Raw genomic sequence first — 12,508 nt, 5'->3', positions numbered from 1 at the left:
TCATGCTTTGTGGAAGTTCACTCAAGTAAGGATTTACGTCGTTTCAAGACGTACGTATGACTTACGCATGTGCAAAAGTTGTGCCTTGCATTTTCTTCGTTCTTACTGAGGCATACTACACACGACTCGTTTCAGTCGTTGTAGAGTTTTGTGGTCTGGCAAATGGTCTGTTGACAATGACGTTCAGTGCTTTCCTGGTGGTCATTGATATGCATTAGGCAAGCTGTCCCGAGTTTGTGGTCACCATAATGCCTGTAACGTATATTGAATTGGCTAGTCATTGATTACCGTGTGGACTACGCGGAAACATGTAACCTGCTGGGCTCACCTGCCAGGTTGGTGGGCAGCCAGGTGGGGATACAGACCCTACTTGCCCATCATGGAGGGCATGATGACAGAATAATAATCTATCACAGTCAATCAAGCCTTTTTTACCAAGGAATGTTACAATACACACATGCCTGAGGTACCCTCTCATCGAGCAATGTCAACACCGAACTTCAAGTGGATTCCATGGATGGGATACAATTTTGCAATCAGATAAATGAAGTGTACCATGAGGTTGTCTACTGGCAAAGAAATGTGTTTCCAGTACTGTCTGGTTTTTCTGGCAAATTCTTTGTATCAGAACTTTCTGGGCTATTTCAAGCTTATGCTGATGGATCAGCCCTTGAATCGATGGCAATCACTGCAGTGATTGTAGCGCCTCATCCTCTTTTACAAAAAAACACATAAGAAATCAAAGTATCAAGAACTTGTTCCTATGTAACACGTCGACTCTGCATGGAAAAGAGGTCTAATGCTAGAAGCAAGAACAATCCAACTGCACTTACCTTGTAAAACTAATCAAACTCACTCAAGTCTATCGCATAACAGTTCTCGAAAATTTGCAACTTACATGAAGAAAGGCTATGTCAAAGCAGCTGAAAGAGTCTTTTTGATGACAATGTGTCTGGTCTTTTGTCATTGGATGAATGTGTTACTGGTGGTTTCCATAAATCTGTTAGAGAAATGTTAAAGAAAAACACTTTGATCCAGCACACAGAAGCAGTGATGAATTCTGGAAATCAAGCAGCATATGTCCATCTTATATTATTTGACCAAATCAACTGAAATGTCATTCAGAAAATCTCATTGATATGCACTGGATCTGCTGGCCTTTCTGGTTCTGGCATGACCGCAGCAAACCGGAAAAACTTTGTACCAAATTTATGCGTGTTCTAACAGTCTCTGTGACTCATTGGCATCGGTTGCTCGAAGGATCTCAACAGAGTTTGTTGATTCAGATGGAATATCTAGTTTGGTATCATGCAAGCTAATTCCTTTGAATAAGAACCCTTTAATTTGACCTATTGGAGTATGCGAGACTGCTCACAGAATCATCAGTAAGGCTATTCTCAATGTTGTCAAGCGTGATATTTCATCTGTTGTTGGTCCATTACAACTTTGTCAGGGTCAACCTTCTGGTTGTGAAGCTTCCACACATGCAATGCGTGCCATTTTCAAAGATACAAATACAGAAGCTGTTTACTCATGGATGGTTCAAATGCCTTTAACAACCTAAATTGTCGAGTTGCCCTAGCCAATAATATATCAGTTAGCTGTCCTGCTATCATATATGTTTTGGTAAATACATACCGCCAATCACCTCAGTGATTTGTTGGTGGAGAAATTCTTCTTTCCAAGGAAGGTAGCACCCAAGGGGATTCATTAGCGATGTCCATGTACGAACTTGCAACCATTCCCCTTCTGAAGAATGTCTAAAGAGAAGTTACACGTACAAGGCAAACATGGTACGCAGATGTAGTACATGAGCCGATCTGGCTAGTTGCTTCAGAAACAACTTTTGTTTCGACCCCCCAGGGGATGTAATGTTTGTAGATTGGCTTTGTTCTATAAGTAGACAATCCAACAATCAATGTTTGCAGTCGCGAAATAATGTGACGATTGCAAGCTTAGGTGTTTTTGTAAACACCGTTGGGACACCGAGCTCTTGTGCATACGCAGCGCATATTAGACAAAGACCAGGCAAATCAGCATTTCTATGGCTTGGCAACGGTATCGTATTGTGTGAATTTATTTGCTTGACACTTGTTTTGTATTAAATTTTTACTACTGTAGTGACCAGAATATGTAAAAACCGTATGTTAGGAGGCGGCTTAATTAATTTATTTGATCTTTCTCTTTTGTCTGTACTGTACATACCAGCCGGTTTTTTGACCGATGATGCACTAAAAGGTTACGTTGGTTTACATCTTGGAAGTTCATGTAATATAATACATTCATCGCTGTTGAGTTTGAGTGTCAGTTTGAGATCGATCAGTCTATATCATTCATTTTCTGCATAGAGCAAAATTAGTTTACCTTGTATTCAATCTAGTTTGTATCTATTGTTGTCTTTCAAAATACAATACTATTGAACACCACTTTCATTGAATCAATTAGTGTACTGAGCACTGCGTTGAGACAGTTTTACAATGAGTACATCTAGATCAGTTGCTAGCGCCATAATTTTGTGGTAATGGAAGTTGATTTGAGTGGTTAAGTAAAAGAAAAGGACAGTGGTACATGTAGCCCGTCAACTGCAGAGGAATTATATGCAGTTTTGGCAATTTTGAATTAATCTTCCAGCAGCAAGAGTACCACTTATCAAGCGGGAAAGTTCTACATGAGTGGTACAGTTGCTGAAGCTGAAGTTGTTTGTGTTTGCAAATGTTATCAGATCAACACCCCGCGTACGTTGCACGCCAGTACTGCTCCTGTTCAGGCTGTCCGTCAATTCTTTGTGAGAATGTTATTTTTTTAAAAGTTGTGAAATGGATTTGCAACACGTACTGTCATTTTCTTTTAGTTCTCTACCATGCATGGTCTCTAGCTTGTCTCCAAGGAAGTCTGGCTAGGTCAACCTAATCTAAACTACTGCCTTTTCTCGAAGAATTAGTAAATCCAATTGGAAATTTTACAACTGCGGACACTGCAACAGTAACTATTGTGGATGGCATGGCTTTGCAGTCACCAGGACCTGCATTTCAAGATGTTGCAGATGTAGTGCTTTCACAAGTATTAAAGACTCACCCTGCTGCTGGTCATATAGATCATCTCGTATTGATTTTGTTGTAGACACCTGTCCATCAGTTTCAACAAAGGCATACAAGATGGCTGCTCACTCAACAGCTGGAACAGTACGTGTCTAGATTTTCAATGGTCAACAGTCTTGTTCTAGGCAATGGAAAAATTTCTTTCAGACGAAAATAAGTTACTGTTTGTAGAGTTTCTGGTACAGATGTGGAGCAGCAGTAGGTACGCTGAGCGGCTATATGATGTGAAGCTATTCATTACCGACAACTCTGCATGCAGTCTTCTTACATGAAGATGCTTCTGCAGTATTGTTTCTTTCGTACCAGCTCTTACTTCAGATTATGAAGAGCTGACAGTCGCATTTTACATGCCAAGCATGCATCAAATGCTGGCTTTGCCTGTGTTGTTATATCCTCTCCTGACACTGACATAGCAGTGATAGGAATCCATCATGCCTATGGCATCAATGCATCATTGCTATGGCTCACTGGCACAAAACTACATTTCGGTAGTCTCACGGACATTGCCGCCAATTTAGGCGAAGACATGTCTGCTGCACTCCTTGGCATACATGCATTTTTTGGATGCAACACCACGATCGAGTGCCTTTGCTGGAAAAGGTAAAACACACATTTTCACTAAGCTTCTCAAAACGACTGTTTACGTAACTACGCCTTGTGATGACCAGATTAGGATGCAGTTTGGTTCCAAGGAAGAGTTGAAAATCTCTATGGTTTGCCAACTTGTACCAGTGTCATCGAAGCGCGGTAAAAGCTATTTCGCATCAATTGCATGATAGCACAGCAGATGCCACCGACTCAAGATGCACTTCGGCAGCATGTACTGTGGGCTAGCTATCAAAGTTTTCTATGAAAGCATGCTTTGTGTTCTATGCAGAATCTGCCTAGTTTGCACGGTCACGAATGAATTGTTGAAACTACTGAAAACGGTTCTTACATACATGTCTCCTGGATGACACAGCTTCCTGCTCCGAAAGCACTGTTGGAGCTTTTAAGCTGAAAGTGCAATGTCGAATGTACCAATCAGCAATATTTGTGCTTTCATGCTCCTTTGTGCTGTATCGATGCATGTGGTTGCAGAAATTGCAAGAATACTAATTCAGTATTATTGGAAGAAGAAACTCCAGAATCAGGCATTTAGACTGGTGAATAGATAAGTGCTCAAATGTATGATTGCACGAGCGAATTATTTACTAACTAACCTCTAATTACTAGATTAAGTAATGTCTAACTATTTCAAGCATAAATGGCATGCTTACTTTGTTGGCGCTAGTTTTTTAATTGCAAGAGTCAATTCTGTACAGATTCTACGCCTTTGAGGAACACTCGTCAGGGAGAGCTCTGGTATAGCCTCGACTTTCCCCATGTGCCTCGCGTGTACTATTTTTTATAAATTCTACTGTTACTTTGTCGCATGTTTTCCAAAGTGCAAACATTAAGAAATTCTTTCTATTGGTTTTGTAGAATGTTCCAATGCCAAGAAACTCTGGTCCACAAAGGGGTCAGAACAAATGGCGGCTTTTGGGACTTGGCTCATATACTAATGATACAGCAGGCGGTGGCTTGCTCAAAAGTTTATGACAGTGGTGGGACAAACTGATTGAATTTGGACCAAAATATGGTTACATACCTAATGCCATTAAATCCTGGCTTATAGTGAAAGAAAATCATTCTGATGTTGCCCGAGAGATTTTCAAACAAACAATCATTAGTATAACTGCGAATGGCAAGAGATATCTTGGCGCATCCCTTTGGGAATGAGAAGTTTTGTAACGAACTCTTATGGACAACGTTTGAACACGGACCCAAGAGATCGAAAACCTTTCAAGGATTGCCAAAACACAACCTCACGCAGCATATTCTGCATTGATCCATGCTCTGATTGGAAATGGACTTATGCTGCGAAGACTAATGAAAAGTTTGTCCATTTTGTCAAGCCATTAGAACTAGTATAATACAGACTAAACTTCTTCCAGCACTAACAGGTTGTTCGATGCCTGGAGAGAATTTGATGGAGACCTTTGCATTACCAGTTAAATTTGGGGGCTTAGGAATAGCCCGTCCAAGTTCTCTTGGTAAAGAACGTAGTATTTCTAAAAAATCACTGAGCCACTTCTCTCGACTCATTCTATAGCAACAAGAACAGTAGGCAATACACTACAATTACAAAAGTCCCTAAAATCATCCTTCAAGCAAGAGAAAAAGCAATAGATTACTAAGGATGTTAACAAAATTGTAATGAAACTCACGGACACCCTTAGACGAACGCACAAATCAGCAATGGAGAAAGAAACATCAGGATGGCTAACTGTGATGCCAATAGAAGAACATGGCTTTCATCTCACTAGGGTTAAATTTTATGATGTCTACGTTATGGATGGCGGCCTCAGTCTCTACCTAACATATGCCCTTGCGGTTGTAGTATTCTAGTAACTAGTATTTAGTAGCAATAGGTATTATTGACCAGTATTTTAGCAGTTATTGTATTCACAAGAATTTGCGAGTTGTGGTAATCAACTCTGTGTGTTGTCTTTCCTTCCATTGAGCAATTCTCTGTGTCTCCTCGCTACAGATTAGCGCTGCAAACCGTTTATGTTGCACTAGAAGTAAATTGTGAAGCTGGTCTTAGGATTCAAGTCATATGAGAGACTTTGTAAATCTATTGGCTCATTCAAAGAAGTGGAAATGAAGACTCCCTTTGACATTTTGACAGCTGGGAAAGGCAGTTCTTTAATTTTTTGTGCAGTTTGCAGAGAATGATCATGCTATCAATGAAGGAACCAAATGAAACCTGTTCACCAAGTGCCTTCATGAAGAGCTATGCCTTCGCTTGGAGAATTCTATTCTTCCAAAAGAGTTCAATGACTATACTACGAATGAATTGATTGAACAGGTTAGATCCTTTCTCGTCACAAAGTGAATATAATGGTAGAGAGAGTCCATTTACATCGTCAAAAGCAACAACTGGATGAGTCGGTGCAGTTGTACTTTGATGGACTAAAGCAACTAGCCTTCCAACTGCCAGTTTACTGCTGCTGAGGATGATGGTCGCCTTTGTGATATATTTGCTGCTGCCTTGCAGAAGATCAGAAGGTTTAAAAGTTTTATGAAAAAGATGACTTACGTAGTAGGAGCCGGGAACAAGTTTTGGCATATGCTTTAGTATTTGAAGGAGCTAAGGACAGTGTCTTAGCCACATGAGACAGTTGTGATCAATCAGTTCAATTCGTAGATAAGAGGCACACTAAAATTAGACCAGATAAGGGAAAGCTTAAAACGAGAAGGGCTCCTGTTATATCTGTGGTGTCAAAGACCATTATAGTTTTGAGTGCTCCTTGAAAGTTCATCGAAGATTATTATTCTGTCCTTAGTGTGACAGTTACGGTCATCTAAAATCTGGATGTCAGAAGTTTACCAGCTCGCAGAAACCAATCTTTTCAAAGCAACAAAGAGACAGTAAAAGGAAAGTAGCTGAAGCAAAATGTTCAGAATCTAACGAAAGCAGTGGAAATGGTTTGTGTTGAGTCTGTGTTTAAAGAGGTTGCAATGGCTGAAAACTTTCATATCGCTGGAAACAAACTGTTCGTCGATGTTATCATTGAAAAGAAACAGATTCAGTTTCAAGTAGACACTGGCACAGATGTGTCATTAATGAATGAGAGAAGTCTCGGGTAGTGTTTGGAAACCGAAACTATATAAGAATACAGAGAGACTCAAAAACACGTCAGGCAACTTGATGTTCTTCAAAGGCAGTATTTCAAGAATAGTACATTTGGCAATACTTCTTCAATGACGGTGTTGTTCTATGTGAAGTACGGCGAAGGATCAAATCTTTTAGGAATGGACTGGGTAAGAGAAACAGGTCTTTCTCAAGTATGTGCAGTAGGACACCACTTATCTGACAGGCATGGGACCAAAAGGACGTCGGATAACTGAAAACATTGGATAACTGACGCATTTTGAAAAACGACTGCAGAATACCTAGAGAAGCTCAACGTCTAATTGTACATGTAACAACTAATTAGCTAATACAGTACAACTTGTTTGACTAGGAAGAACACTAATGGAACTGTCAAGACTTAAAGTAACCACTAATCTTAGTCTGGAGCAATGCTTTCGCTCTTCTTGCTGTAGTTTTCATCAGCAGCTCATTCAGTAGGACCATTGTGCTTACTGAAAGTTCAGGTTGTTCTTCCAGGTACGTACTGAAGAACCATTTCTGGAGCTTCTCATTTAATTTGACGACACGTGGATCACAAATACAGTACTGTACACACAGGAATCGTATATTCTAGCGTGCGCACAGCTTCACAGTTCAGACAAGTCATGCATCGTCGGATAATCCGTGCTGTTGGATAACTGAGTGTCGGATAAGTGGTGTCGTACTGTATTACATTTATCACTTCCTTGACCAGACAACAAGTAGCACTTCTGTTGAAAGACCATTGCAGTTTCAGTGTTGGTTAAAGCATGTTCTAGACACATTCAGCGATGTTTTTGGTGATGATCTTGGATGTTGTAGTCAGTCAGTTAGCATCCATCTTCAACCTGATGTTGAACTTAAGGTTTTTCCGTATAGAAGACTGCCAATTCATCTTTGGGCAAATGAATGAAACAGAATTAGATAGACAGGAACCTGTTGATACAGCTTTATGTGCCTTTCTGACTGTCAATGTAGTCAAGTCTTCTGGTACCCTTAGAATTTGTAGGGTCTTGAAGCCTCTCATTCGTTACTTAATAGTCGATCAACACCCACCTTAAAGTTGATGAGGGCAGTCAACGATATCTTGTGATCAATACACATAAAGGCCTTTTTAGATATCGTTGACTTTCCTCTGGGATTAGCTCTGCACCGGCATTGTTCCAAAGAATTATGGATAAGGTGATGAGTGGATTGAAAGCAACTGCAACTTATTTTGATGATATCACTATTACAGGCACCACTGATGAAGAGCACCTTCAAAATCTAAGTAATGTTTTAGAGCGTTTGCAACAAAAAATTTTTGTTTGAAAAGGGGAAATGTCAATTCTTTCAAAAATCTATTGAGTACATTGGACACATCATAGAGTCCGAAGGCATTTGCCCATCTGACAAAAAAATTCAAGTGATGTGACACATACCAACCCCATGAAAAAGACGTTTCAGAAGTGAGATCATTTTTGGGGATGACAAATTACGTCAGCACATTCTTTCCAATGATGTCTGAATATACAGCTCCGTTCATAGAGTTATTGAGAAAGGATGCCCCATGGGTTTGGAGCAACAAGACCCAATTTGCATTTGATCAACTCAAGCAACGGCTTATGTCCTTGCCAGTTCTAACAAAGTATGACCCAAACCTTCCTTTAGGTTTGGCCTGTGATGCGAGTGACAGAGCCATTAGCTGCTGCACATTCCATTTTTGTCCGGATGGAAAAGAATGATCCATTTCATATGGTTCTAAAGCCTTGTCTAAAGCCGAAAGAAATTCTCAGATTGAGAAAGAAGGTCTGTTAATTATATTTTGCGCTTAGAAATTTCATTATCATTTGTTGGAAAGAAAATTCTTTTTGAGAACTGACCATCGTCCGCTGATTACTATTTTGATAGCACTAAAGTTACTATTTCAACTAGATCTAGTAGCCATTTAGCAAGGTGGGCTTTGTTGCTGTCGCAGTATGATTATTAAATTGAATATCAGAGATCTACTAATCATGGCAATACAGATTGTCTATCTTGCTTACCTTTGGCTCAGGATGACAATATGGACTCTAGTCTTCATGGAGAGGACAAACAGAATTTTACATTGCTACAATAGAAATGGAAATCCTTAAAACTGGCCCAATCGACTATCATCAACTTCTAGAGTATACTCAGAAAGGCCACATTCTTCAATAGGTTGTTAGATGTGTTCGCCAAGGTTGGCCATACAAACTAAAAGATGCCGCAGTCAAACCATTTGCTTCTTGTCTACATCTACTATCTCTGAGCAATGGGTGTTTGCTAAAGCATGACAATTGTATACGCATGCAATTTGCCATCTTTTGTTGCAGCAGCTTTATAAAGCATATATTGGAGCTGATCGAATGAAAAAACTTGCTCAACGTTATATATGGTGGCCAGCAATAGACCAAGGTATTGAAGCCATGGTTTGTAGATTTGATGTTTGCCCTCTTTATCGTAATGATCCTCCAACAACTTCTTTACATTCTTGGGAGTTCCCTGTTTACCCGTGGTAGTGTTTGCATTTGGACTTTTCTGGACCTTTCCAAAATTTGTTGTAGCCATTGTTACTCATTCAAATTGGCCAGAAGTTGTTAAAATTCGAATTGCTGCAAAACAGATATGCCCAAACCATTGCTGCTTTAAGTCAAGTGATGGCTAGGTTTTTTAATACCTTGACAAGTGGTAATGGATAAAGGTCCCCAATTTGTGTCAAAAGCATTCAAGAATTCTGCAAATTGAATGGCATCTTACATCTCGAAATCCTTTGTATCATCCACAATGTAATGGCCTCGCTGAGCTATTTATTCAATCATTCAAGAAGGCAGTGTGCAAAGGACTGGAAGAGCGAAACGTAAAACTAGATGACGTCGTTGATCAATTTCTGTCTGTCTATAGGAATACTTGTCATCAGACGACAGGACAGACACCAGCTAAACTTCTTTTGGGACGGCATCTGGGATATTCATTAGACCTTCTTCTTCCGCCTTTGCATATAGGTACTCTGGAAACGTCGTTGAAAAGAAACATGCAAAAGTCACAAGCAAAGCAGAAAGAGTTTTATGATTGTAGGTCAAGATCTCGAAAACCTTTTCAAATTGGAGATGACGTTTTACTTCAACAACAGAAAGGTTAAGAAAAAACGAAATGGAAGCCAGCTACAGTTACTGGAATTCTTGGCAAACAGTATTATTTAGTGAAATTAAACGATCAGGTTACAGAACGAAAAGTACATTTTGATCAGCTGCAAGCAAGACCTACCTATACATGTAAGAAGACAGTCACTGGTTTCTGGTTGTAATGAACGTTTAAGAAAGCATGCAAAAGCAACTCCGTTAAAAAGTGCACATGTCTCTAATTACAATGAACTTCCTAGCAAGAGCATTTCAGAAGAAGAAGAGGTCGTACGTGAACCGAGACAGATTTCCACCAAGTCTACGAAAGGACATCCTCCTAGACGATATATGGTGAATGGGTATGACTGGATCGAGACAAGTTGAGTTTGTTATTGTTATGTTATATTTTTAGAAAGAGAGGATATTGTAGTATCCTAGTAACTAGTAGCGTAGTAACTGTAGATATTAATGACCGGTATTTTAGCAGTCATTGTATTCATAAGAATTTGCGAGTTGTGTTAATCCACTTGTGTCTTGTCTTCCCTTCTATTGGATAATTCTCTGTGTCTCCTCGCTACAGCAGTCAGAACTTTATGTGGATCACTTCCTCTTCTGTCCTATGGGTGGCTTCCCCACTATCAGATACAATGAGGTGCGAGACCTTCTAGAAACCATGCTATCTAATACTTGCCATGATGTAGAGATTGAACCACATATTCATCCATTATCTGGAGAAATTTTACCGCAACTAGAAAATTGCCGAGATGATGAAGCAAGCCTAGACATCTCTGCCTGTGGATTCTGGAGAGGCCGCGTCTAAAAGACTTACTTCAATGTTTGAGTTTTTAATCCATATGCGCCCTCTTACAGATCATTGAAATTACCATTATGCTATAAGAAACACGAGCTAGACAAAATGAGGAAATACGAATTTTATCTTGGACAGACAGAACAAGCACTGTTTACGCCTCTTGTCTTCTTGTGCACGTGAGGTGCCAGTCCTTTGACAAGCAATTGTCTAAGAGCTGGCTTCTCTAATCTCTGAAAAGCATATGACACACAATACAGCATGGTCATGTCTTTGATATGCTGTTGTCTAGCGTTCCCTTCTACACTCTTTAGTCATGTGCCTGAGACGATGTAGAACAAGAAAACACAACTTTGACATGACCGGGAGCCTTCTCATTGCTGTGGCTGAGAGTAGGTTGTCCAATGTGTGAAGTTTTTTGTTGTTTGTAGTGAGCCCCATCATCAGTTAGTTTGTATATACTTGACGGTGATTGGGCAAATATAACATCCAGTTTCAAAACAAATAATAGTAATATACACTCTTGTATGTCTGGACTTGGGAGGTGTCAATTATGTTTCACAGCTATAGTTCCAGGTAAGTCGAGTGGGAGCACATTTCTTTGAAGGGTATGTTCTTTATGACAAGATTTACTTTTGTTTTGTGTATGTATGGAGTATGTATGATGTATGTATGTCATTTCAGCGTTTTCAATAAATAAGTACATATGGTAGTGATGGTTCCAGAACATGTGTAGTGGACTGCTTGCATTTCTTGTCTTAGTGCTATTGGTGTACGTTGATTGCTATCAGATGTGATTGCAACTTTATTTTTGCATACTGTGTATAATTCTCGGAAATGCTGCTATAATAGTATTCAATGACTGCTTGTTGATCTAGTACGATCAGTGCCTTCAAGATCACGAAGCAAGACTGTCAAACCTCGTCATTCTCGTCGAAGTCAGACCAAGGTAAAGAAACGTGTTCAGTGCAGAAACTTGGAAGATACAATGCAAGAAGAAGCTGACATTTCTATTGAAGCATTGAACATGCAAGCAACAGTTATCAGTCAAAATGTTGAGACTGAAAATGAGTGTTTGGATGAGCCACAGGAAAGTACAGTATTAGAAACTTCTGGTGTGAATGTTGGCGAAAGCAGTGAATTACAGTCTGAAAATTGTGACTTCACTAGAGATAGACTAAGTGCAACTAGTGTGCAGGAAGTAGAGGTTAGTGTGCCATTGAACTTGGATCAGTAAATTGATTGAAGAATTATACCTTTTATCAATCTATATACATACATGAATTTGGAGAATGCTAACTGTGTGGAACAGTTACACTATGATGTACTTAATGTAGCAAGTGAGCTGTAGCTGTTCTTGAAAATTCAGAGCTAGAGTGTGTAAATTAACTTACGTTACATGTTACTTTTGCAGACCTTAGATTGATTGTGAGAAGGGGCTACATGTTGCCTGGTAGGAGACTATTTCAACAAATCAACACAGTTGGATCACGTGAAGACAGGTGACAGCTGTCCGTTGTTCTGTTTGCCATATGAAATTCAAAGTTTCCCAGACAATCTCTAGGTTGACCATTTAACACACTGTATACATATAATTATTACTTAAATTATGGTTGGGAGGCGTTATCACGATAAATATGTGAGAGTCTGAAGGCTTTCTGAGAATAATTAGCCAGGCAAGCTCAAAGACTCTCGGAGAAATATTGTGATAACGCTGAACCAGCGGCAATTAAGTGATTTGTTGTATGATTACTTAAACTGCTGGCCAATACTGTTTACTTAA

At 39.6% G+C, this 12,508-nt stretch overlaps 1 protein-coding gene across 3 annotated transcripts; it reads left to right on the top strand.

Annotated features, from left to right (window-relative positions):
- The first annotated feature begins 8,997 nt into the window (after positions 1-8,997).
- LOC134177369 (uncharacterized) lies at positions 8,998-12,101 on the top strand. 3 transcript variants are annotated; one of them, XM_062644145.1, is made up of 2 exons: positions 8,998-10,296; positions 11,604-12,101. In XM_062644145.1, exons 1-2 carry the CDS (start codon positions 10,266-10,268, stop codon positions 11,960-11,962), a joined length of 390 nt encoding a protein of 129 aa, XP_062500129.1. In that variant the 5' UTR covers positions 8,998-10,265; the 3' UTR covers positions 11,963-12,101. The 3 variants fall into 3 exon arrangements, with proteins under 3 accessions (XP_062500129.1, XP_062500127.1, XP_062500128.1); XM_062644143.1 differs by lacking the exon at positions 8,998-10,296 and adding an exon at positions 10,587-11,117; XM_062644144.1 differs by lacking the exon at positions 8,998-10,296 and adding an exon at positions 11,140-11,301.
- The last annotated feature ends 407 nt before the right edge of the window (positions 12,102-12,508 follow it).

The sequence above is a fragment of the Corticium candelabrum genome, chromosome 3, assembly GCF_963422355.1.
Source record: "Corticium candelabrum chromosome 3, ooCorCand1.1, whole genome shotgun sequence".
Taxonomy (NCBI): domain Eukaryota; kingdom Metazoa; phylum Porifera; class Homoscleromorpha; order Homosclerophorida; family Plakinidae; genus Corticium; species Corticium candelabrum.
Note: the sequence above shows the minus strand (reverse complement) of the source record. Positions and strands in the feature narration are given on the sequence as shown.